Here is a 24,393-nt window from a genome sequence, read left to right as displayed (position 1 = left end):
TGTGCAAAGTAGGACGTCAGAGGAGGACTCAAAGGGGCAGAATGGATTTTTGTTTGATGAAGGAAGCTCAGCTCGGTTTAATGAAGGGCTTTCCAGCAAGCCTGGTGGGTCCGCAGAAGAACTGGCTGCCTTGTAAGGTAGTGAGAATCCCGTCGAGGGGGGGAGTTTAGACAGAGGCTGGACAACAGCTTGTAAGGATTCCTGAACTGGGATGTGGTTGGAAGGGTTGACCTTGAAGGTCTCCTGGGATGTTGAGGTCCTGGGATTCTTGGAGTCGGAGAATTCTCTGACACCCAGTTCAGGGAGCAGGAAGGCAGTGGCCTCTGGCCTGGGGTGTGGGCACAAACAGGACGTCAAGGTCCTCCTCCTCCCGGCCAGTGTTTGGGGAACAGAGAGCCGGCTGCTCTGCATCGAGCCCATTGCTCAATGGCTCCCCAGGTCTGCTTCAGCTGCTTCCTGCAAGGAGTTTCTTCCGATTCCTCTTGTCCTGCTCCTTGCCCTGTTGGTTAACCCCACAAGGGCTGGAGTAGACCTGTGCGCCGAGGGCTTGGTGTGGAATGGAGAGGGCAGAAGCCCTGCCAACCTTGACACCTGCTGCTCCCACCCTGCAGTGAGAGTCCAGGCCCGGCTCCTCCTCCAGGTGGTAGCTGGGGGTAGTGGGGGAGAAGGGGGTGTGCTGTGGGAGTGGGCAGGGGGGCCTTCCTTGGCCAGCCTGGAGGTGGTAGCCAAGATCTGGGATGCAAAATACATGGGGCTGCTCTTCTCTCAGCCTCAGCGTGCAGATATAAAATAATACAGGATTGTCAGGGCCGCTAGAAGTGGTTTGTGTAACTCACCGCTGGGGGTACAGGCCAAGGGCGTTGTTCTCAAGGGCCTCTCTGAAGCATGGGAGGAGCCAGCCACCTGCTCCTGCTCTCCCTTGCCCCCCGCCCCCAGCCACCTCTCCAGACCTGTTTTCCAAGGTTGGGGGGGCGGTTGCTCAGGGAGCAGAGAGGAGAGGCAAGGTGGGGATGGGGTTCAAGATTTCTGAAAACCAAGCCCTGGAAAGCTTGGGCTTCCCTTGATGGGATGTCAAGGTGGGCTTCTGGGATGGGCTCCAGATCCACACTAGGTTGTCCCAGCCTGCCTCTCCTTACAGCCCCCCTTTCTGGGGGCCCTGTGGGCCCTGAGGATGAAGTCCTTTCTGCTAACTTCAGTACCCTGGGACCAGATGAGGCTGCTTAATTAGGACACTCCTTCCTCTGATCCGACAGGGACCCGATGGGAGGGGCAGGAAGGTGAGGTGCTTCATGTGCCCTTGACCCTGGAGCAGGCATGGTCGGAGCTGGGGTAGCCAGCAAAGGCTTTCAGCTGCAGCTGCTCTGTCTTCTTGGCTTATTTCCAGGGCCATGAGTCTCTTTTACCTCAGAAAGGGAAACTGAGGCCCAGTTGCGGGATGTGTGTTGAAGGGGGCGGAGGAAAGCCCTCCCAGTTACCAGACTCTAAAAAAAGCAAACCAGGATTGGGAGTTGCCAAAGTTTTCCTTGTGGCTTTTTTTTTTTTTTTTTGGTCTTTTTGCTATTTCTTGGGCCACTCCTGCGGCATATGGAGGTTCCCAGGCTAGGGGTCGAATCAGAGATGCAGCTGCCAGAGCCACAGCAACGCAAGATCTGAGCCGCATCTGCGACCTACACCACAGCTCACGGCAACGCCGGATCGTTAACCCGCTGAGCAAGGGCAGGGATCGAACCTGCAACCTCATGGTTCCTAGTCAGATTCGTTAACCACTGCGCCACGACGGGAACTCCCTTGTGGCTTATCTTAAGTGACTTATTGAGTTGAGAACCCAACGTGACTTCCAACATAGAGTCCATGAGGATGTGGGTTTGATCCCTGGCCTTGCTCAGTGGGTTAAGGATCTGGTGTTGCCACAAGCTTCGGTGTAGGTGGTAGATGTGGCTCACATCTGCGGTGGAGGCCGGCAGTTGCAGCTCCAATTTGACCCCTAGCCTGGGAATTTCTATATACTGGGGCTGTAAAAAAAGAAAAAAATAAATAAAATAGGGAGTTCCCTTTGTGGCTCAGCGGTTAATGAACCTGACTAGGATCCATACGGATGTGGGTTTGATCCCTGGCCTCGCTCAGTGGGTTATGGATCCGGCGTTGCCCTGAGCTGGAAAGAAATGGGAGGTTAAAAGAACGAGGTGCGGTATAATGAAAGTATTCATGTACATAAAAGAAAGAAAGAAAAAAGGAATGCGAGTGATGCTGTAGGAAGGAGAGTGTGTTTTGGGGAGACTGGAGGGGACATTTGTCCCCAGGGTCGACCCCCCACGGCCCTGGTCTTAGCTTTCAAAGCTATTAGGTGTGCAGAGGTGTGGGCACCAGTGAGCTGGAACAAGGGTAGTGGGGGTGGCAAGGCTGCCAGTCTCGCAGGCCCTGCCTTCTCCCTGGGTGCCCCCTCCATTATGCGCGGGCACGCGCGGCTCTCCTCTCCTTCCTTCTCTCCAATGGCCTGAAACACTTTCCCATCTCAGGTGGGGGGGGGGGGTGGGGTGCGCTGAACACACAGCTGGGTCCCTGACCTGTTTCTACCCAGATCGGTGGCCTGGACCATCTTCCTACTTGTCCATACTTTGCTCTCCCTCGGGGAGGGGGGTTGGTTTCCACGGAGCTGGAGCTTGGATGGGGTGGGGCAGGTAGGTGGGCCCAAGCCAGTCCCTGGCGCTGCCTCCTCCACGGTTAGTCTGGGCTCTGTCATCCCTGCCTTTTTAGGGCTGGAAGCCTGTAGCTCAGGCCTGGGTGTTCCGGGAAGCAGAGAGGCACCGGCCCAGAAGGGTGGAGTCTCAGGAGCTGATGGGGCTTGAGGGCCTATGGGAGGACCCGAGTGGAATCCTGTCCTTCTGCCATGGCAGAGCGGGGCTGGTCCCTGTCCTGGTTCACATCCCCCAGGAAACTTCCCAGACCTTCTCCAGCAGAGAATACAGGACCCCTCAGTTTTCCCGGCTCCTGTAAGCTTCCTGTGTGCTCACCTCTCTTCTAGCTGGATCGCAAGTTCCTTGAGGGCAGGCCTGTGCCATTTGCCTCCCTGGTGATCCCTGCTATGCTTGGCAGAGTGCTGCTTTGCATGAATCGACTGACTAATGAGGGGCTGAGGGGCGAGGGGTTTAGACAATTTAAAAATTAAAAAAAACAATTTGATTCTTTAATATAATCTTTAAAGGTTACATTCCGTTGACAGTTACTATAAACTATTGGCTATATTCCTTGTGTTGTACACTGCATCTTTGTAGCTTTCCTTACACCCAAAGGTTTGTCCCTCCCACGCCCCCGCCCCTCTAACACCCTTCCCCCTACTAGTGGTTTGTTCTCTGTGAGTCTGCTTCTTTTTTTTATTATCGTCACTGGTTTGTTTGAAGTTTTAGATTCCACATATAAGTGATATCATACGGTATTTGTTTCTCTGTCTCACTTATTTTGCTTAGCATAATGCCCTAGAAATTTTTTTTTTTCTTTTTAGGGCCATACCTGTGGCATATAGCACATCCCAGGCTAGGTGTTGAATCAGAGCTGCCGCTTGTGGCAATGCCAGATCCTTAACCCACTAAGTGAGGTCAGGGATCGAACCTGCATCCTCATGGACCCTATGTTGGGTTCTGAACCCGCTAAGCTGCAATGGGAACCCTATACCCCAGATGTTAAGAGGATCAAATGAGTTAGTTTGAAGAGTACCTGGCACATAGTAAGTGCTCAGTAAATGTTCATAATTATTGGTGGTGGTGGTGGGGTCCTTCCAGGAGCCCAACTCTGAGTTGACCCTCTTCTCTCCTGTTGCCGTGATTCTACCCCTGAGACGGGAGGGTTATGGGACCAGAGAGTGGAGGAGGCGGTGGACCCTCAAAGGGTGGTAGCATCAGAGCGTAGAGGAGAGACTTCCTTTCCCTGACTATCCCTGTCTCTCTCTGTGACTGGGGGGAGGTGAGGAGATAAGGGGACCTCTCAGAACCTTCTCTGCCCGGGAGCCATGCAGACTGTGTTTATGGAGGACTCTGAGAATGCTGCCATCACTGTAAACAAGATGCATTACTATAAACCAGCCCAGGCTCCCCTTCTTGGCTCCCATCCCATTCCTAGATGAGAGTCACCGAATCAGAGTCTCCCAGGCCCAGCAAGAACATGGCCTGGCCTCCAGGAATCCCACTCTGGACCTCCAGGCAAGCTACTCTGGACCATGGGCTACACCCACAGGGGTAGCATCTACACTTGAAAGTGAGACTCCCCAAATAATGCTGCAAGTTGCTGTGTCTTATATCTTTCGGTCTCTCTGAAGTCTAACCTGCATCCCTCTTGCTGCAACTGTAGTTCTGTCCCTTGTTGGTAGGTGTGGGGGAGAGCCGCGCCCAGCCCTTCCTGCATGTCAAATAGCTGGGAGCTTTGACCCCTTCCTAGGAGCAGGCTCCTGGCCGTGCTCCCTCTCCATCCCAGGCCTCTCTGGGGTCCTCTGCTTTCCGGTGCCCCTGATGTTCCTCATTAGCAGGGGTCAGCCCTCGAGGACTGCCAAGCTAGGTGCTCCACCTAGCCCTGTTCCCTCCCAGGGAGACAGAGGTTGCTCCGGGTCGGGGGGGGGGGGGGGGGGGGGGGGGGTGGTGAGCTCCATTTCCGGACCCCTGGCCCACCCAGTTGCAGCTGTAAAAGGCATTAAGCTTTTTTTTTTTTGGAGAAAGAATGGGCTTGGGCTGATGATGATGGCAGCTGGGGAGAGTTCCTGAGCTCAGCCCGGCCCTATCTCGCTTCCCCTTCTCAGCCCCTGTTCACCTTTGCCCCCTTTGTAGACCATTGCTCATCTAGAGGAGGTGCTCACCTTTGACCTTTGACTTCAACCAGACCTGAGCCAACAAGACCGGTCTCCAACAGCCCCTTAAGGGGAGCAGTCTGTGGGTTCAACATTGGGCTTAGTGCTGGGGTGGGGGTGCCCAGGAGGCAGGCAGAGTGCTTCAAGGGACCCTTTGGGGAGGGTTTCTGCTCTGGAGACCCTGCAGTCAAGGGCAGTGGGAGAGCAGGCCTCCTGCTCTGTCCCTGGACTCTGGACCAGTCCTCTCCTTTGCTGGGTCTGGAGTCCTTCCCTGCAGGATGGAGGGCTGGAGAGGTGCTGGGCTGGAAGAATCTGCACGTCCATCTTGCTTCTGGAGCCTCCTCTGGTCCCAGGCTGCGAACTTCACCTTGGATTGACCTTGCTTCCCTCCCCACCCTGCCCCCACCTCTGGCAATCGCTGGCAGGAAGTCCTGCTGATTAGGGCCCTAATCACTGGCTGAGACTCCCAGAAACAGCCAAGCTGTTTGAGCAGAGAGGGACAGGCCAGGCTGGGAAGGGGGAAAGCACGGGAGAAACCCCCACCCCAGGGATGTGGGCTGGGTTGTTGGTTATGACTGGGGGGCACCAGATGCCTGCTTGGGACTGAGGGTTGGCTCCTTGGCCCAGTGCAGTGCCCAGGCACCTGCCATGGGGGCCATGTGGCAGCGGCTGAGTGCAGCCGGGCACACTTAAAAGCCTTTTTGGGCATCAACCCTCTGCCAGGCAAGGCAGACATGGTCTAGTAGGAAACAAAGGGGAATAGGCAGAGGGTTTCTACACATACAGAGGGGATGTCAAGTAGGAAGCAATGCATACGAACTTGCAGAGTGGAGAAAGCTTTGGAGAAGAGGGGCCATTTGAGATGGGTTTTGAAGGTTGAGAAGGAGTTTGGCAGGAAGGAAAAGGGACACAGACTTCTTTGGGTACAGGGGAAGGGGACATGAAGGCCCAGTGGCACGCATGTAACAGTGGATAAAATAATGGCTCTAGCCCTGGATCAGAGTCCGACAGGCTCGGGTGTCCCTCCCAGCTCTGCTGCTTACTCGCTGTGTGACCTTGGGCCAAGCCTCAGTGTCCACATCTGTAAAATGGGGTTGATACTCAACCTCATAGAGTCATGGTGGGATGAGATGAGCTTGTACTTGTGAAGTTCCTGCTTGTGAAGCTCAGGGCCTGGCACAGGCTAAGCCCACAGAAACTGGTTTGTGTGGGAAAAGCTGGCTTTGGGGGAGCTGGGATGTATTGCATGGGGTCTGGCTATGGGCGATTTTCCGGGAGAGGTGAAAGAGGCAGGCAGCAGAGGACTTGAACAGAGAAGAAGCACGAGAGAGCATCATCCGGGAAGGTGATTTGGGCAGCTATGAAGGCTGCACTGGGCCAGGGAGGCCTGGGGACAGGCCACAAGCCCAGGCCCCTGGAGTCTTGTGTTCTAATTGCGCAGCCCCGGCTGGGAAAGCCTCTCCTGAGTCACTTCGCACCTCTGGGCTTCCTTCCTACATGCTGGCCTCCCTTCCTGGATCAGGAGCCTAGGGAGGCACTGACATCTCTTTCCTGGGAGATCTTTCAGGCCAGAAGAGAGCCCTCCTTGGCAAGGCTTCCCGTGCCAAGGGATGGACAGGCCGCATGAAGGAGAGCGTGAGGGTAGGCCACGGGCAGCTCCCATTTCTAAGGAATCAAGAGGCTCCTTTGTAGGGAGGTGGGGGTGGGCATGGGGGGGGTGTCCTTCACCACCTGTTTGGCACCCAGTAGATGTTTTTTTGTTTATTTATTTATTTATTTTTATTTTTATTTTTTGTCTTTTGACTTTTTAGGGCCACACCCGAGGCATAGAGAGGTTCCCAGGCTAGGCGTTTAATCGGCGCTGCAACTGCTGGCCTACACCACAGCCCCAGCAATATGGGATCTGAGCCGCATCTGGGACTTACACCACAACTCACGGCAATGCCGGATCCTTAACCCACTGAGCAAGGCCAGGGATGGAACCTGTGTCCTCATGGATGCTAGTTGGGTTCATTAACCACTGAGCCACGACAGGACCTCCCAGTGCTGTTTGTTGAATGAATGAATGAACAAGAGCGTCCACCTGGCCAGAGTGGAGAGACCGGTCTGCTCGGAGGGAGCAGGTGCCCAGCCTGACTGTAAGTGGCCTGGTGAGTGCCTGGGACGGACGCTACCCATCAGAGCCAAGATAAAAGTTGAGTGTCGCAGAGGCCAGGTGCCTGGCCTGCTGCAGGTGCTCAGCGACAGTGTGGATGAGGGAGCAGGGATTTCAGGAGCTTTGATTTCTTGGAGTGAGGTCCTCTCATGGCCTAGGGGTCAAGATCACAGACTCCGCAGGCACACGGTCTAGGTTTGGATCCTGTCCCCACCTCTCACAGGCTGTGTAACTGCCAGCAAACTACCTAACCTGCCAATGCTGAGTCTATATCCATCTGTAAAACCATCTGGATGTGCTGCATGAGCTTGGGTTATTATTACTGTTATTGTTTTCTCTGTTGTTGGTGCAGAGGGAAGGAGTGGGGCAGGATGTGTGCAGTTTCATTGAGGGAGGTGGGGCGTGCAAGAGACAGACAAGGCTCCTCTGGCGGCTTTGAAGAATGCTCAGTGGTGCTGCTGCCTTAGGAGCTGCAGACGCCACACGAGGCACTGCCTCTGCTGTGGCCAGCTGAGCTGAGCTGAGCTGAGCGTGGGAGCGGAGGCAGCAGCCAGGCCTGGATTCCAGGCTGGAGCCCTGGGAGAGCAGGGGCGAGCCGGGCCGAAGGGTGGGGGGGGAGGAGAGGTGAGCAGGGAGGAGGCCCGGACTCTCCCTAGTCCCCAGCTGGGACCCCAGGAATTCCTTCCATTATCTGCTGCCAGAGGGCCTGGCCTTTTAGCTGCAGGGCCTCTGAAAGGCCTGTGGTCTGTCTCCCTGCTTCCTGGGCAGACTGTTGCCGATGCCCCTTTACTGTGAGAAAGTGATTGCTTTATACTAACTACTGTCTGGCTGCGATTCCTTTCTTCCCTCTCCATCTGGCTTTCAGATCTGCGGTTGCCAGTGTGGTGGGGTGAGCAGCTGCTTTGCAACGGAGGGAGGGCAGACTTCAGGGCAGGGGGAAGGGGGTCTGCAGGGCAGTGGAGGGACTGGTGGCAGGGGGCTCAGGTAGCCTGTTTCTAGTTCCCCTTTGGCACTGTGTGACCTTGGGTAAATCACCTCCCCTCTCTGGGCTTCAGTTTCCTCATTTGTGCCACGAGAGATTGGAGTTAGAGGAGTTCTCCATTTCTAATCAGTGCTGAAATTCTGCAAGTCCGTGGATCTTTCTCAGCAGAGAGCCTCCCGCTTTTGGGGCTGTTGGAATTGCTGTGCGTCACGGAGGTGGGGGCCCTGGAGGGTCTTTAGGCATCTACTGGGAAGCCAGCTGAGATGCTAAGGAGGTCCCTTTCAGCCCTGGGACTGGGAGATTCTTTGTCTAGTGACACTCCTCCGGCTCCATGTCTTGGAACAGAGTGAAGGGCAGCAGCTGACTGGGTAGAGCGGGCCAGAGCCTCTGTGTCTCCATCCCAGTGACTCAGGTGGGGATGCGCTGGCAGGATTTGAGCCGGTGAAGTGAGGGAGGGAACTGGGCAGGTCTAGGCTCCCCCTTGGCCACCCTCGGAGGACAGGGTGGGAGTAAGTGATGTGCCGAGCGGTGGGGGTGTAGAGAGGAGTGAGTAACAGTTGTGAGTAATGGCTCCGTGTCTCTGCTGGGCAGGTGGCTCTCAGACTGTACAGAGCTGTCTGAGGCTCCGGAAATGCTGCCCAGAGGCCCAGCCACTGAGTCACGGCAGCCGGAGCTCTGCTGTCCCTGCCCTCCTTAGGGGCGGGGGGGGTGGGGCCACACGCCCATGTCCCTGCCCCCTTTGGCTCTCTGGGCCTCTCCGCATTTGCCCCTCCCATCCTCTATACCTCCACAGGCCCTTGGCCCCATAGCTGCCCTATTTTGTCTCCTAAGCACCCTAGTGACTTGGATTGCCTAAAGGAGTATAGATTTCATATTCTGGTTGCCCTGAGTTTGAGGCTCAGTTCAACTGCTCATAGCCGAGTGGTCTTAGGGAATTATTTTTTTTTGTTGAATTTCAGTGGCCTGGTATAGAAAAAGGGAGTATTGCCTGTTGTGCGTATTGTGTGTTGAAAGGGTTAAATATGATACTGCGTCTGACGTACACAATCCGTTGTAGTTATGCAAATAAAATCCGCTGTCCCACAGGCCTTAAACTGATTTGCTCCTCCTCTCCACCTCTGAAATTCCTGCTCCCATGCCTTCATCCATAATTTTCAGGATGCTTATCTTTCTGTTCGATCTGCCCCGTCGTTCTTACACCTGTTCTGGTCCTGCCACCTTCTACCCGGCTTCCACCAGTGTGCCTTACCCCTCACCTGCTCCTGCGGAAGGATGGGCCAGGCTCATCCTTGGCGGGATGGATGAGTCTAAGGGGAATTTGGCACTTGCCTAGTTGCAGTGGGCGGGCAGGCTCCTGCAGGCACTTCACACCCCCCACCTCCACTGGTTCATGCTCTCCCCTCCCTGTGTCTGCCCACATGGGTTATTTCCCCCTCTGGCTTCCTGAAGTCAGCTGAGCTCAGGGCCACACAGACTGCCCCTGCCAGTGGCTGTGTTGGCGGTGGTGCTGTGTTCCTGTCTGTGAGGCTTGGCTTAGGGTGGGGCGGGGAGCAAGCACCAGGGAGTGACTTTGCATCTGGACCTGGCACTGGTGCTGTGGCGTGTGTGCCTTGGGGCGTCTGAGCTGTGTGTGTGTGCATCTCTGTGGATCACCAGGCCCCTATCTGATGTGAGCTCTCTCTCCTGTCCGTTTAAAAATCTGCCTTTTTTTTCCCGGCCAGATAAAGCCAGGTCTTCCGCTGCCCCCCCTCACCTTCCCTCCAGACCTGGTTTCAGATGCGTGCATCTTGGAGGGCCTCCCGGGGAACAAGGAAACATCGAGGGGGGGGGGGCGGTGTGTGTGGTGGATATGCGTCAGATGGAGCCAAACAATGCCCGTGACAGCCAGGCCTCTGCTGGCCTTCAGTGCTGGCCTAGCTTCAAGACTCTGCTGCTGGCTAATTGGGAGCGAGAGGGGGCTTCCTGCAACTCAGCCACAGATGGTTTTAAAGGAGCTACATAGAGCTGGACTGCCCTGTTCTGCTTCTGGGGTTCCTGGTGCAGCCCATCAGAGCAAGATGGGGTTCCAGAACACCAGCCCTTGACATCAGCCAGTTGTGCGGAACAGACACACCAACTCCTCTGTGGCTGCCATCTGTGGCCCGGGACTTTTCTGCATGAATGAATTTTCAGATAATTGAAGCTTAGACCATGGAAGAGTTGAAAGTCCCAGAGGAAAACAAAGGTGAACAGTTTTTTTTTTTTTTTTTTTTTCCCCCTGATTTTTAGGGCTGCACCCATGGCACATGGAAGTTCCCAGGCTAGGTGTTGAATCAGAGCTACAGCTGCTGGCTTACATACCACAGCCACAGCAACACCGGATCCTTAACCTACTGAGCGAGGCCAGGGATCGAACCCGCATCCTCATGGATCCTAGCTGGGTTCGTTAACTACTGAGCCACGAAGGGAACTCCAGGTGAACGGTTCTGATGGGCGTCTCTTGCATTGTATTATACGGCTCCAAGCTCTGACTTACTGTCTACAGGATCTTAGAAATCACCCATCTCCTCTCATTCTGTTATTGTTCCTCAGTCACTTCTTCTGTAAACTGGAAGAGAACCTAGTTCATGGAGTTCAAGTGAGGATTACATGGGTTGAGACACCTCAAATCCACATGGGACGCCCCGTACAATTTGCAGCCCTGCAAATGAAGGCGCAGAGGCATGGAGGGTGCAAGAGTTGCATCTGGCTCTGGTAGAAGGGAGCTAGTTTTCCAATTTTCAGATAATTGAAGCTTAGGCCATGGAAGAGTTGAATATGTTATGTTCCAGGCATTTTTACTCATGTCATCTCAGTCAATTTTCTTTCGTCCTTCCAACCACTCCGCAAATGAAGTCTCCTTACCCCCACTTTACAGATGAGGAAACTGAGACTCAGGGAGGTTCATTAAGGACTCAATAGCAGTTCTGTGGCAAACTGGCATTTGAGCCCAGGCCTAACCCAGTCCAGTGCCTCTTGACATTTGGTTGGAAACTCGTGGCCTGTTGATGTGCCCAGGAATTTGGAAGTGAGGGTCCACGACCAATAGGTGTTAGGATCTTTCAAAACGGAAACCACTCCCAGTTCAGGTTTGGGTGAGTTCAGAGTGATGTGGAGTCAGGTGATGACACGAAATGATCCATAGGGGTCCACAAAGGCCACAGGTGGAATTTTCTCCTTTTTGCTTTTCTTTTGGCACGACTTAAATCTTTAAAAAACGAGGTAGGTAGACATCAGGAAGGCCTTCCCCATCAGAAGCAGCTTAGGGAGCTGAAAGAACCAAAAAAACTTTAAGGCATTGCTTCAAATCTGAGATATCTTGTTTTTGTTTTTGTTTTTGCTTTTGTTTTTTGGGGCTGCACTCACGGAACATGGAGGTTCCCAGGCTAGGGGTTGAATCGGAGCTATAGATGCCAGCCTATGCCACAGCTACAGCAACGCAAGATCCAAGCCGCGTCTGCGACCAACACCACAGCTCACGGCATTGCTGGATCCTTCACCCACTGAGCGAGGCCAGGGATCGAACCCGCAACCTCATGGTTCCTAGTCGGATTCATTTCCACTGCACCATGATGGGAACTCCTGTGATGTCCTTTTTTTTTTTTTTTCCTCCCGTTTTCATGTGTCTGAGCTTGGAATGCATCTTATAATTGCAGTGTACATTTCAGGTAGCATTTCCTCCTCCAAAGCTGCCGTCCAGCGGATGGGGCCCCAGACAATCAGTGGCATCTCCGAGATCAGGAAACAGGGCTGCTTTACACCAGTGGTTTGCAAGGCCTCTTGCAGACCTGGAAGGGAAGGGAGAGTGGCCTGCAGGCTGTTGTTCTGGCCCGAGGGCTGACCGTGCCGAGTTTAGGAGGCAAGGGGAACCGCTGATGTTTGTGTGGGTCGGTGGGGGGGGCTCCTCCAGTCCTGGAATTCCCACTTTGGGGGCTGGCGAAGCCCATCGTTGTTGCCTCCACCCTCCTGCCCCAGCCCCCTCTGAAGGGGCGCCTCACATGCTCCTTGGCAGTTCCTGAGCCTTCTGGCTCTTGGGTTTCCCCCTTGCTCTTACATTTTTTTTTTTTTCCCATGCATCCTTCCTGCTCTACTGTTTTAGTGCAGCTTAGGGTCAATGACTTTTGTCCCTTCAAGTTCTCGTCTAGGGACAGAAACCCTCATGCAAAGGGAGGGGGTAGAGTGGGCAGTCTCCCAATGGGTGTAATTTCTGGAAAAACAGATGGACTTGAATCCCAGTGAGATAATAGCCCTCTTCATACCTCCATCATAGCAGTTACTGGGCTCTTTTCTAAGTCTCTGTTTACATGCCTGTCTCCTCCGCTGGGCCACAAGTTCCCCTCCTGGGCCGGGCCTTTCTTATTCCTCTCTGCCCCCCCGCCCCCCAAGCTGGGAACATGGCACAGAGGGGCCCTCAGTCACTGTTGTTGAATGAATGCACGGTCTTGCTTCCGTGTCCATCACCTCCCTGCTGTCCCCAGTTCCACTGGAACCTTAGCCACAGACCACAGTCCTTTTCTTCACCAGATTCTTCGAGGAACTTCCTAGAAGCTGTGTTTTCTGTGCTGGAGGCCATATCACCCAACCTCTTGCTTTAGATTGAACGGCCCTTCTCCAGGCAGGGAGGGAGGGCTGGGCTTTTCCCTGCTCTTTAGATCGGAGGAGAAGGCAACCTTGAAGTCTGCTTGTCAAACTCCCTGCTCAGCGCCTCCTCTTATATAACAGAGGCCCTGCTCCCTCTGAATCCTCCAGGCTGGGCCCCTCAGTGGCGTCAGACTTCTCTCTCTCCCTCTCTTTTTTTTGTTTTTGTCTTTTGTCTTTTTAGGGCCACACCTGTGGCATATAGAGGTTCCCAGGATAGGGGTCTAATCAGAGCTGTCACTGCTGGCCTACACCACAGCCACGGCGACACCCGATCCAAGCCGCATCTGCGACCTACACCACAGCTCATGGCAACACTGGATCCTTAACTCATTGAGTGAGGCCAGGGATCGAACCCGCCACCTCATGGTTCCTAGTCGGATTCAATTCTGCTGCACCAAGACGGAAACTCCAGTGTCACACTTCTCAATCTCCTTTCATCCCCTCGTGATGCTCTTGGTGGCCAAACTCTCTCCTCTTTTCACTTTGGTCTCCTCTCTCCCTGACCCCCACCCTCCATCTTCCAGGCCCACCCACCTCAGAGGCCAGGCCCTCCAGGAAACTCTACCTGTGACCCCCAGCGGGGCAAGGTGGTGTGGTCCTGGGCAGAGCCCAGGCTTGGGGTGCCAACCAGATAAGAATTCTGGCTGTATGACTTTGGGCTTAAGCACGTGATCTCTCAGAGCCTCATCTCCCCATCTTTAAAATGGGCTCATAACCCCTAACTCACAGTGTACTATATGGAAAAAAACCCCACAACAACTTGAAAGTGGTTTTCTCTGGCTGGAGCAAGCGCTTTGAGGCGGAGAGGTGAGAAATGGAACTAGAAAGAGAGACGGCCAGGTCTTGAGGACCATGAGGACCATATTAGGGCATCTGGACTGTATCCCCTGCAGCTGAGGGCCAGGGAAGGATTTAGGAGGGACCCGAGTGAATGTGCAGTGCAGAAACAGTTCTCCGGCTGCCGAGTGGAGAATGGCTCAGAGGGGCCGGACCGAGGGCGAGGAGGCCTGTGTTAGGAGGCTGTTGTGAGACTCTCCGTGATTAAGTGACCAGAGATGGTGAGGGGGTGGCTCGGAGAGATAATCGGGTGGAGGAAATGGCCAGGCTTGGTGTGGGGGTGGGGTGGGGGTGGGGAGGAGTCCAGCAGACCTTTAGGTTTCTGGCTTGACAACCCTGGGGGCCCCTGGGGGTCCCTGGGGGCTGGGGAGTGGGGTGGTTGTTAGCGGCAGGTGGCGGGGGTAGGGGTGGGGGCACCCAGGAGAGGAAAGAGGGGGCATGGGGCCGTGAGCCCAGGATGCTGACCTGTGTCAAGCCCTGGGCCCAGCTGTCCCTTCTCTCTGCTGCCTCTTTGCTGTGGCCTCACATGCCCCACCCTTGTCATTGCTGGCCCCTGCTGGGCCCCTGGCTCATCCTCTTGTGCTCCCAGGGCCTGGCACATAGGAGGTGCTCCGTATCTGTTTGCTGAACTCAATTTCCCCGATGCTCCCGTTCACCAGGGTTTGCCCTTGGCAGCGAGAAGTCTGGCCTGGTGTATAACCGCACCCCTCCCAGGGTCACTCTTTGGGTGTGAGCCATTGTGGTCCCTGACCTGGGCCCTGGGGTTGAGGGGGGGGTGTCCCAGCTTGGTGCCAGGGAATGCAGATCTTTAGCAAAGATGTTCTGCCACCAGCTAGGCGTCCAGCATCTGGGTTTGCCCTTATGCCAACCCTGCAGACAGGCTGCAAAGGGGATCGGCCTGCTGGCTCTCAGGGTGCTCTGCTGCCTACTCCACCCCCGGCCCGAACCTTCTGGGGACGGCTGCTCTGAAGTCGCACATTCCAGTGGTCTTGAGAGGGTAGTGAGGGTCGGCACACCCGGCCCTGCCCTTGTGTGGGGTGGGGCTGTGCAGGTCAGGGCTGCTGCGTGCGGGTGTGGCTAGAAACTTCCCGTCTGGAGAGCCTGTTTTGAGTGAGTTATAGGATCTGGAGGCTGGCAGGGGGCTGGGGCAGCCAGTGAGTGGGGCCTGAGAAGAGGCTTCTGAGACCAGAGGAAGTATGAGGGTGCGGGGTTGCTGCTGGAGCTTGGGGACAGATGCATTGGGTCAGTGGTCCAAGAGGAACCTGGCCCCGGAGGATACGGGGGAGGGGGTGGGGCTGGGGCTCTGGGACTCCCTTGCATCTTGTCGGCTTGGGCTCTGAGTCACACCCTGTGCTGAGTTTGGGGAAAGAACCAGGCCCCCTCCCTGTACCCAGCTGGCTCCCTGGCCCTGGAGGGGACTCTGGGCAGGGGCATGGCCCCCCGCCCCTCAGTTCAAGGTGTCCTTGGGAACAGGCCCCTTCTTGCCTCCAGGAACTTGACGCAGTTCCTTTCCTGGTCCGAGCAGAACTCTATATAAGGGAAGGAAGCATCCGAACAGGCCAGGAGCAAGCTCTGGTGAGAGTGGGCACAGGCCTGGAGGGGAGGGCACAGGCCTGGGGAGGAAGTGGAGCCAAGGCAGTGGCCCCCCTCCTCCCTAGAGGCCCCCTGCCCAGGGCTTGAGTCTTGGTCGGGGAGGCCAGTGTCTTCGAGCCAGAGTGGGGCTCTGCCCCTTTCACCCGGGCGTGTACTCACCCTGCCCCGCCCCTCCCCGCATGGCCAGGGCACTCTGTAGCTGCCTGACTGTGAGCACACTTGGGTCCTAGGGGTGCTCACCCACCCCACACCTGCTTCCAAGTCAAGCCCTTGTCCCCTTGGCTAGGCCTCCTAGCCTGCTCCAGCCTGGCTGGTAGGGACCAACTGGGGCCTCCTTGATGGAGCCCAGTGGACTTGCAGTGTGAACTCTGAGATGCTGGACTGTCCACAGGCGAGGGGTCATCCAGCTGTGTCCTCAGTCATGGGGTATGCGGGCTGGATCCCTCTGGAATCCTTGTCTGCCTTATTCTCCACTCCTCTGGTGTCACCTCAGTGACTGGGGCTCAGAGGATGGCTGTGTTGTGGACACAGGTTTCTGGAGAAGGACCCAGAGAGTGAGCGGCAGGCAGATCTCTGGGCACCATCCCTGCCTCTGGCTCCCTGCAGGGCAGGAAGGGAAGTCAGGGCACCAGCCATCCCTGGAGTCGGGCAACTATGTCCTCTCATGCTCTGGGTGGCGGAAGAGAAGTAGAGGCTGGAGCGGACAGCTGTCCAAGTGAGGTGTGGATGAGAACCTAGGGTTCCTGATGTCTCCTAGTCTCTAGGCTTTGGGGCTCTCCCAACCGCTTTCTCCTCCTCCCATTATTTTTAGTGTTACTGGCTGTCTCCTGCTTGCCTTAGGCTCCCCACTCTTCATCTCCTCCTGGTCCCTCTCCCACCAGGCACCCTCAGTGGCTCCCTAGTGCTGGCAGCTGAAAGTCTTAACTCCTCTGCTGGGCATTCGATGCTGCCCATTGTCCAGCTTGGAAGGAGAGTTAGTGGCCAGTCAGCTTCCCTCATCTCCCTGATACGCCCTTCAATGCTCTCTTCCTTCCGTTCCCCCCCTCCTGTGTCCCCACCAAAGGGGCTTTGTTTTTTCTTTTTCTTTTTTGGCTTTTCTAGGGCCGCACCCATGGCATATGGAGGTTCCCAGGCTAGGGGTCTCATCAGAGCTGTTGCTTCCAGCCTATGCCACAGCCACAGTAACGTGGGACCTGAGCCGTGGCTGTGACCTACACCACAGCTCATGGCAATGCTGGATCCTTAACCCACTGAGCGAGGCCAGGGATGGAACCCGAAACCCCATCATTCCTTATTGGATTCGTTAACCACTGAGCCACAATGGGAACTCCATCAAAGGGGCTTCTCTGGACCTGAGAAGCTTTCCCACCTCCATGCCTTGTTTGTGTGGTTATTTCCACCTGAAGTGCCCTCTCCCCGTGTCCACCTTCGAGACTTCTCCACGGACCTAGTGAGCTCTAGGCTCTGAGCAAAGCCCTAGAGCTTCTCGATGAAAATGAGCCACCTGCTCCCTGCCCTTGTGGGCTTACGAAGGAGCAGATGAGATACACGGTAGACAAACAAATGCAATGCGTCCTTGATGTCTGGTGTGGGTGCCCCCTCCTCCGTGGAGCCTGCCCAGGGCCCCCGAGCTCTGTCTGGGCTCTCACGGCCCCAGTGCCTCTGCCACAATGAGGGCCTCGTCCGCCTGCAGGGACAGTGTGGCCAGCTGGGAAAGGTGGGTATTGGAGGCAGGCTGACCCCGGCGGCAGTCCCAGCACTGTCACTTGGTAGATGTGCCATCTTGGATCTCACAGGATTATTGAGGGGGCTGCCTGAGATTCTGTAAGATAAGGATGCTAATAACCTACCTTGAGGGGGGTTTGAGGCAGGAAGGGATGTTCTACACAAGGGCTAAGAACCGTGCCTGGCACACGGTGAGCATGCAGAAAATTTTAGCAGCTACCACTTCTGCTTCTGCCAGTACTATTACTTTTAGCAAGTAGTCTGACTTTGGGCAAGTCGGTTAAACTCTCTGAGCCTATTTACCTCAAAAACTTGTCAAGAAGGTTAAAGAAGGAGTTCCCATTGTGGCTCAGGGGGTTGAGAACCTGACTAGTATCCATGAGGTTGCAGGTTCGATCCCTGGCCTTGCTCAGTGGGTTAAGGATCTGGCGTTACCGTGAGCTGTGGTGTAGGTCACAGATGCACCTCAGATCTCGTGTCGCTGTGGCTGTGGTGCAGGCCGGTGGCTGTAGCTCTGATTTAACTCCTAGCCTGAGAACTTGCATATGCCACAGGCGCAGCCCTAGAAAGAAAAACAAAAACAAAAACAGAAGAGTAAATAAAATAATGTATATAAAGCACCCAGAGCAGTGGTGCACAGTGGGTGTTCTGCAAACCCCTGTGTCCTTCCCTCCTGTGTACCTTCTGGTGTCATTAAAGGTGGGTTCCTGGAGTTGTTGGGGCAGGGATGTCAGCAAGAACTTCTCTGGAAACAACTCAGATGTCTCTCGATGGATGGATGGATAACACAACGTGGTATATTCACATGGTGGAATAGTACTCAGCCTTAAAAAGGAGTGCACCTCTGATACATGCTACAACAGGGGTGAGTCCTGAAAACATTATATTAAGGATGTTAATGTTAATTTGCTGGGTCTGCCATAATAAATAGCACATACTCGGTGATTTAAACAACAGAATCATACACTGCTGGTGGCTGGAAGTCCAAGATCAAGGTGCTGGCAGGTTGGGTTTCCTCTAAGGTCTCTCTCCTTGGCTTGTAGACGGCCACCTTCTTGCTGTGTGCTCACATGGCCCTCCCTTTAGACACCTAGTGACTCTCTGCGGGTCCTGATTGCTTCTTGTAAGGACCAGTCATACTGGCTTAGGGCCCACCTTAATGGCCTCGACTTAATCACCTTTTTAAAGGCCGTGTCTCTAAACACAGTCATTTGTTGAGGTCCTGGAGGTTAGGGCTTCAACATGGGGATTTTGGGGGATGTAGTTCAGCCCATAACACTAAGAGAAATAAGCTAGGCATGAAAAGGCAAAAATGGTGTGATTCTTCTTGTACAAGCTAACAAAATAGGCAAATTCATGGAGACAGAAAGTAGATTAGAGGTTACCCGGGCCCAGGGGAGAGAGCATGGGGTTTCTGTTTGGCATCATGAAAATATTCTGGAAATGGATGGTGGAGATGATTATATAGCCTTGGTAATGTATTTAACGCCACTGAGTTACACTTCAGAATGGTTAAATGGTCAGTTTTATGTTACATGCATTTTACCATAATAATAACAAGAGGGTCTAGCAAGGTATAGGGAAAAAACCCTTTTCTGCTGAAGATCATGTGAAATGCTGGATTCAGGGACTCAAGTGGTTCTGCTTTTGGCTGAGTATAGGGCCGTCCTCCAGTGTCAGGGTCCAGGGGGCGTGGGTGTGAGAGCCACTCTGGAGGGCTGGCAAGTTTAGGCGTCTGTGACTGCACGTAACCAATCCTGAGCCATGAGGATGGGGACCAGGTCTGGCCACTTGTCAGGTGGTGAAGTGATGAGGGCAGTGGGAGGTGGGTGCTCTGCCTTTCCCAGCTGATTGACCCTCAGTAAGTCTTATAACCTCTTTGAGCCTCCATTTCTTCATCTGTAAAATGGGAGCACTATTACTGACTCGGCAGAATTAGAGGGTCTCAAGAGACAGGCATGTGTTAGGATGACCCCTGCTTGTAACAGATGCTTGACAAGTGGCAGTGGTTTTTACCACTGGAGGTGACAAGTGCTTCCTTTCCTCAGGCCTGGAGTCTTATCTTCCCACAAACATTTCATGTGCACCTGCTGTGTGCCGGGGCCAGTGTGCTGAACATGCCATACTCCTGCCCTTGTGGCGCTTGATTTCTAGAGGGGGAAACGGATTATATACAAGGAAATGCATCTTATAATTACCAACTGTAATTAGGGAGAGATAGGAGTTCAGGAGAGAGAATTATCATGTGTGTGTGTGTGTGTGTGTGTGTGTGTGTGTGTTTTGCGTGTGTGTGTGTAACTCAAGGGAGTCAGGGAGGCCTTCTCTCTAGGGTGGTGGCATTTAAGCCAAAACCAGGGGGATGGGAAGATCCCATCTAGACAGACAGCTGGGCTAAGAATATCCTAGGCAGAGGGAACAGCATTTGCCGAGGCCCTGAGCAAGAACAGAGAGGAAGCCCACCCCTTGTGTGTAGCTTTGGGTCCTAGACAAGGGGGTTGGGCCCAGAATGACGGTGGGGAGGAGGGCAGGGGTCAGGTCGTGCACGGCGCTCCCAGCCTGGGCTGGTTGCTGTCTGGTGCTTTAGACCCTGCTCTCCCGGGGAGAGTTCAAGGTTGTGCCCTGTTGTTGGCATTGTGCTCAGAGACCTTTGAAGTTCAGAACATACTGGTGGGTGGGGGCTGATGCATGCCAGGCAGTGGCCCCAGTCTGATCTGGGGACACTCACATCCCAGCTGCATCCCGGCTCTCTATCTCATGGGCCCCAGAGCCACACCTTTCTGCTGCAGTGGCTTTGGGCAAGTCGTTACCCCTTCTGTGCCTTAGTTTCTTCATCTGTGAAATGGGGGTAATAACAGCGTAATGCATAGGTTTTTTTTTTTGTCTTTTTTGCTATTTCTTGGGCCGCTCCCGCGGCATATGGAGGTTCCCAGGCTAGGGGTCCAATCGGAGCTGTAGCCACCAGCCTACGCCAGAGCCACAGCAACGAGGGATCCGATCCGCGTCTGCAACCTACACCACAGCTCACGGCAACGCCGGATCCTTAACCCACTGAGCAAGGGCAGGGATCGAACCCGCAACCTCATGGTTCCTAGTCAGATTCGTTAACCACTGCGCCACGACGGGAACTCCCTGCATAGTTTTTTAAAATTAAGATCAAATGAGTCCAAAGAGAGGGCTTAGGGCTGTAACAGACACATAGGCATATCCCATGAGCTTTCTGCTACTGCTGTCGTCTTATCTGGCCCCGTGGAAATTCGTGTCTAGAAATTAGAGTCAGCACAGCAGAGAGGGCAGGAGCGCGTCCCTGTCTGGAGCTAGACTGCTGGGTTTGCATCCTGCCTCCTCTGCCGGCAGTTGATTACTCTGTGCCTCGTTCTCCTCATCCACAAAATGAGATGCTCGGGGTTGTTGTGGGAATGAAGGGACTTAATTTACGCCAAGGACCAAGCCCAGTGGCTGGCATGTAGCAAGTACGATGGAAGTATTTGCTGCTGCTGTTACTGTGAGAGCTGTTATATCTTTCAGAGTGGAAAGGCTGAGCTCCAGGCCCACCAGCCCCTCCGTGTGCCGATGAGTCGTGGAGGGAGACCCGGGGAGGAGGCATACCTGAGGCTGACTTCCAGGGCCTGAGCCCTGGAATCCTGCCCTGCCAGCCCTTGGGGAGGGGGGGAAATGGTTGGCAGGGTTGGCACTGAGACACGGAGATCCCCTGCAGACCCCCCAGAGTGCTCCTTATGTGGAGGTAGGGTTCCTAGCTGGGGTCCCCAGGGGGGCAGTAGGAGTGGTCACTACTGACACTAGGAGCATGGGGCCACATAGGGCATGGGCCAGAGTGGCAGAGGGCCCTGGCTCTCCCTGGCACATTCCAGCTCCTGAGAGGGTGGCCAGGGGCCAGGGTGCCGGAGGGAAGGAGAGAGCCTTTTAAGGAAACATTTCTCTGCTTAAAAGAGAGAGAGAGAGCGAGAGAGAGACAAGAAACACTGAAGCCCACGACAAAGTGGGCTGGCGGCTGGCTGGCCTGGAATGTGCAGCTGTGGGCGGTGGGTGGAGGAGGCCACTGGGGGGCAGCAGGCCGCGAGGGGTACCTGGGCATCAAGCCCTCGGACTGGGGGTCCACAGCTGCCCCTCAGATCTAAGTCCTTAGGGGTGTTTCTGCCTCAGGGGGGACAGGAGAGGGACTTGGGGTCAAAACAGCTGGGGCCCCATTTTTCCCACTGCCTTAGGGAGGTGCTGGGGGCGACGCTCTCCCTCTTGTTTCAGAGGACACCTGCCTATTCTGCCCTTGTCCCCAAATGTGTCCATAACCCCCCTCTCACTCCCCCAAACCCCAGAACCAAACGGAGACTAGAAAGCCACCCTGGTGTATTGTAGGGGGAGATGGTGGCGGTGGGTGGCATTGCCCGTGGCTGGGAGGCCAGGCAGTAGTGGTCAGCATCCCCTGCTCTGGTCCCACATTTAGGTTCCCAGGCCCATCCCAGTTCTAGTTCCGAGGAAAGGAGCAGAGCAGGGTGCTGTGGGTTGACCCACTCCCACCCCAGGCCTGAGGGCCCCTGGGTGGTAAGGTGGGTGGGGACAGGAGACACTGCAAGCCTGGCCCCATGAGGTTGAAATCTACAAGCCCAGAGTAGGATTTGGGGGTAGAGGTGGGAGGAAGCCACTGCTAGATGCAGAACTCCTGCCCTGAGGGTGCCTGGGGGACAGCAGGGTCCCGTGGTTGAGACCTTGTCTGGTCGGCAGGGTGCCTACAGGCTGTAGCCACCTCTGGGCCTTCCTGCCCTACTGGCCTGTTCCAGCCTCCTCTGTCCCACCCCTGGCCAGGGATCAGCTGTGTGACCTTGGGCAAGTGGTTCAACTTCTCTGCGCCGTGGGCACTTCAGAGGTAAAGCAGTACCTACCTGGTTGGGTTGTTGAAAGGATTACATGAGTTGACATGAGTAAGGCATCGATAATTATGCTGGCCAGACAGTCCACATTCAGTGTGTAACATGCATTCGATATTGTTCCTTTTGTTTGGTTTCAAGTAATGGTGAGGATGGGGTGATGGATGCTGACACTCAGGCCTCTTTGCTGGAGAATGAGTTGGGCAGCGAGTCTGCTGTGTGACTGGGTCAAGAACCCAGGGATGGGGAGCTCCCGTTGTGGCACAGTGGAAACAAATCCAACTAGTAACCATAAGGTTATGGGTTCGATTCCTGGCCTCGCTCAGTGGGCTAAGGATTCTGCGTGGCCGTGAGCTGTGGTGTAGGCTGGCGACTACAGCTCAGGTTTGACCCCTAGCCTGGGAACCTCCCTATGCCATGAGTGCGGCCCCCCAAAAAAACCAGGGACTCTAACTCCCAGCCTCTGCACCCCTCCCAGAGCCTGGGGCACACTATCCCGCAGCTGTGGTCCCCTTCTTGGCCGGTATGTCACTCCAGGCCATCCTTGGGCTGGTTAGACGACAGAACAGGGTCAGGTGAAAGGAGGGCCCAGCTGAGGGTGAGGCCTCTGTGAACAGCCAATTTCAGCCAGGGCTGGAGGCTCACTGTCACTGCTCCACTAGGGTGGTGCTAGGGTAGGGCGCTGGGTCGCCCACTGTTTGAGGAGGCAGCCTCCCCCTCTTTGGTGATCCACGGCTTATGTCCAGACACCCCGATGCCTGAGGTGGGGGAGAGCTCCCACCCCGCCCTGTTGGGCCCCTTGCCTGGTGTCCGGGTCAGGAATTTGAGCCAAGGTTGAGTTATGAGCTCCAAGAAAAACGTGTCACAGCTAGAAAGAAGGAACACATTGAGTCTCTGATAAAGGCCCCTGCTAATTGTCAGGGTAGTGGTTTGGCTGCCCGGCCCCTGGGGAGGGAGTGTTATCTCAGGGTAGCGAGCAATCCGGCCCCCTCCCTGCCCTTTCCCTCTGTCTTGAGGCCCCAGGGCTGTAGCCACCCTCCTCCCTGCATCGGAGAAGGAGATGAAGCTGATGACTAAAATAAGAGCTCACCCATGGAGGGGGCTTGTGCCATTCAGGGCCTTGCACTTCTGTTAGCCAAGTGGCTGGCTTCCTGTTAAAGAGCTGGCGTGGGCCCTTCACCAGTCCGTTTCCCGCATGCCCTGGGAAACTTTGCCAGCTGTCTGCAGCTCTGACCTTTGGGTGAGACACCTTGGCATTTTGGGGAATGGAGGCGGTGACTTTTCATTTCCTAGAGGTCTTAAACCTGGTTTAAAAAAAAAAATTAAAACAGGAGTTCCCATTGTGGTGCAGCGGTAACGAGCCTGACTAGTATCCATAAGGATGTGGCCTCCATCAGTGGGTTAAGGATCCGGTGTTTCTGTGAGCTTGTGGTGCAGGTCGCAGACGTGGCTTGGATCCCCGAGTTGCTATGGCTGTGGCGTAGGACAGCGGCTACAGCTTTCATTCGACTCCTAGCCTGGGAACTTCTATGTGCCGCAGGTGCTGCCCTAAAAAAAAAAAAAAAAAAGCCCTCCCCCCCAGAAAAAGACAAATTTTACCATACTAGAGAAAATTTAGAACCTAGAGCGGAGAGGGAAAAAAGTCTTTCTTCCCTGGTGCTTTGACTTCCAGTCTTTCTGCGTGTTTTACAGAATTTAAAAACTGTGACATCATTTCATTTTTGCTTTCTGCTGCTCCCCCCACTCCCTGGGCGTTATGGTTTAAGTAGTTTTCTGTGTCGCTGCAGTCTTCCAACGAAATCTCCCACCGGAGAGTGTCAGTGTGAGCTGAAGGAAGGGGTGTCTAGCATGGCGTGGGGGCGATTGGAGCCATGTCAGAAGGCTCCGGTTTTCTCTGAGGATGAAAGGTACTAATCTTGGCCTTTCTCTGTTCCCCCCACAGGTGGCTGCCCCCTGCATTCCTCCATCCAGCCGTGAACTGGTGGTGAGTGACAGTCCAGCCCCGCCTCCCCCTTCCCTCAGTTCCCAGTTGCAGCTTACTTTAGACCCAGGCCTGGTGCTGGTAGCCCCCATGGGTGCTGGGCCATTAGGTAAGGAGAAGGATGGGGCCGTGTCCCGAGGCTGAAGCCAGACGAGGAGGAAATGAGTCATGGCCTCCCTTCTGATGAGATGCGGGGCCTCCTATTTCAATCTCAAGACCTAAGTCCTTGAAAAACCCCATAAAAGGGCATTTTGCCTGTCTCTAGGCCTGGCCAGGTGCCTGTGGTCCCGGGCTCACCAGACCTGGAGATGGCATCTCCTTCCACCCGCCTGGTCCGTGGTCAGGCTGGAGGCAGGGTGGGGGATGGGTGGCATGACCCACAGAGTCCATGAACCTGGGCTCATGTTCAGGTGACCCGTTCCGCCCTCAGGCTCTTGGCTGACTCTGCTTTTCTGCTCTCTCCGCACGCCCCCACTCGTCCCTCTTGCTTCCATTCAGGCTTCCAGAAAAGCTGGATGGGACAGGACTCTGAGTTATGGGCTGTGGAGAGGGACCTGCTCCAGACTGATCCCAGCTGGGCTGATCTGGAATGTTCCCCTCCCTGCCCTCACGCTGCTGCCTTCTTACCCTTCAGAAGCCCCTCCTGCTCCCCAGCTTAGTACTGGAGGCAGGCGGGGCCCTGGAGGCTGGAGGAGGGGCCTCTGCGTGCAGGTGGGCAGCCTGTGTGCGCATGCGCCTGGGGGTGTGTCA

General features: G+C 55.1%; 1 protein-coding gene across 9 annotated transcripts in view; it reads left to right on the top strand.

Annotated features, from left to right (window-relative positions):
• The window catches only part of TNS1 (tensin 1), a 209,405-nt gene that overhangs the window by 62,844 nt on the left and 122,168 nt on the right, over positions 1-24,393 (top strand). For 8 of the 9 annotated variants that reach the window (XM_047773462.1, XM_047773460.1, XM_047773459.1 and 5 more), the window contains one exon: positions 23,605-23,646. In XM_047773462.1, the coding sequence (XP_047629418.1) occupies positions 23,605-23,646 (42 nt within the window). Of the gene's footprint in view, positions 1-13,570; positions 13,686-23,604; positions 23,647-24,393 lie in introns of those variants that run through there. The other variant, XM_047773465.1, reaches the window with a different exon arrangement.

Source organism: Phacochoerus africanus, chromosome 3, assembly GCF_016906955.1.
Source record: "Phacochoerus africanus isolate WHEZ1 chromosome 3, ROS_Pafr_v1, whole genome shotgun sequence".
NCBI lineage: Eukaryota > Metazoa > Chordata > Mammalia > Artiodactyla > Suidae > Phacochoerus > Phacochoerus africanus.
Note: the sequence above shows the minus strand (reverse complement) of the source record. Positions and strands in the feature narration are given on the sequence as shown.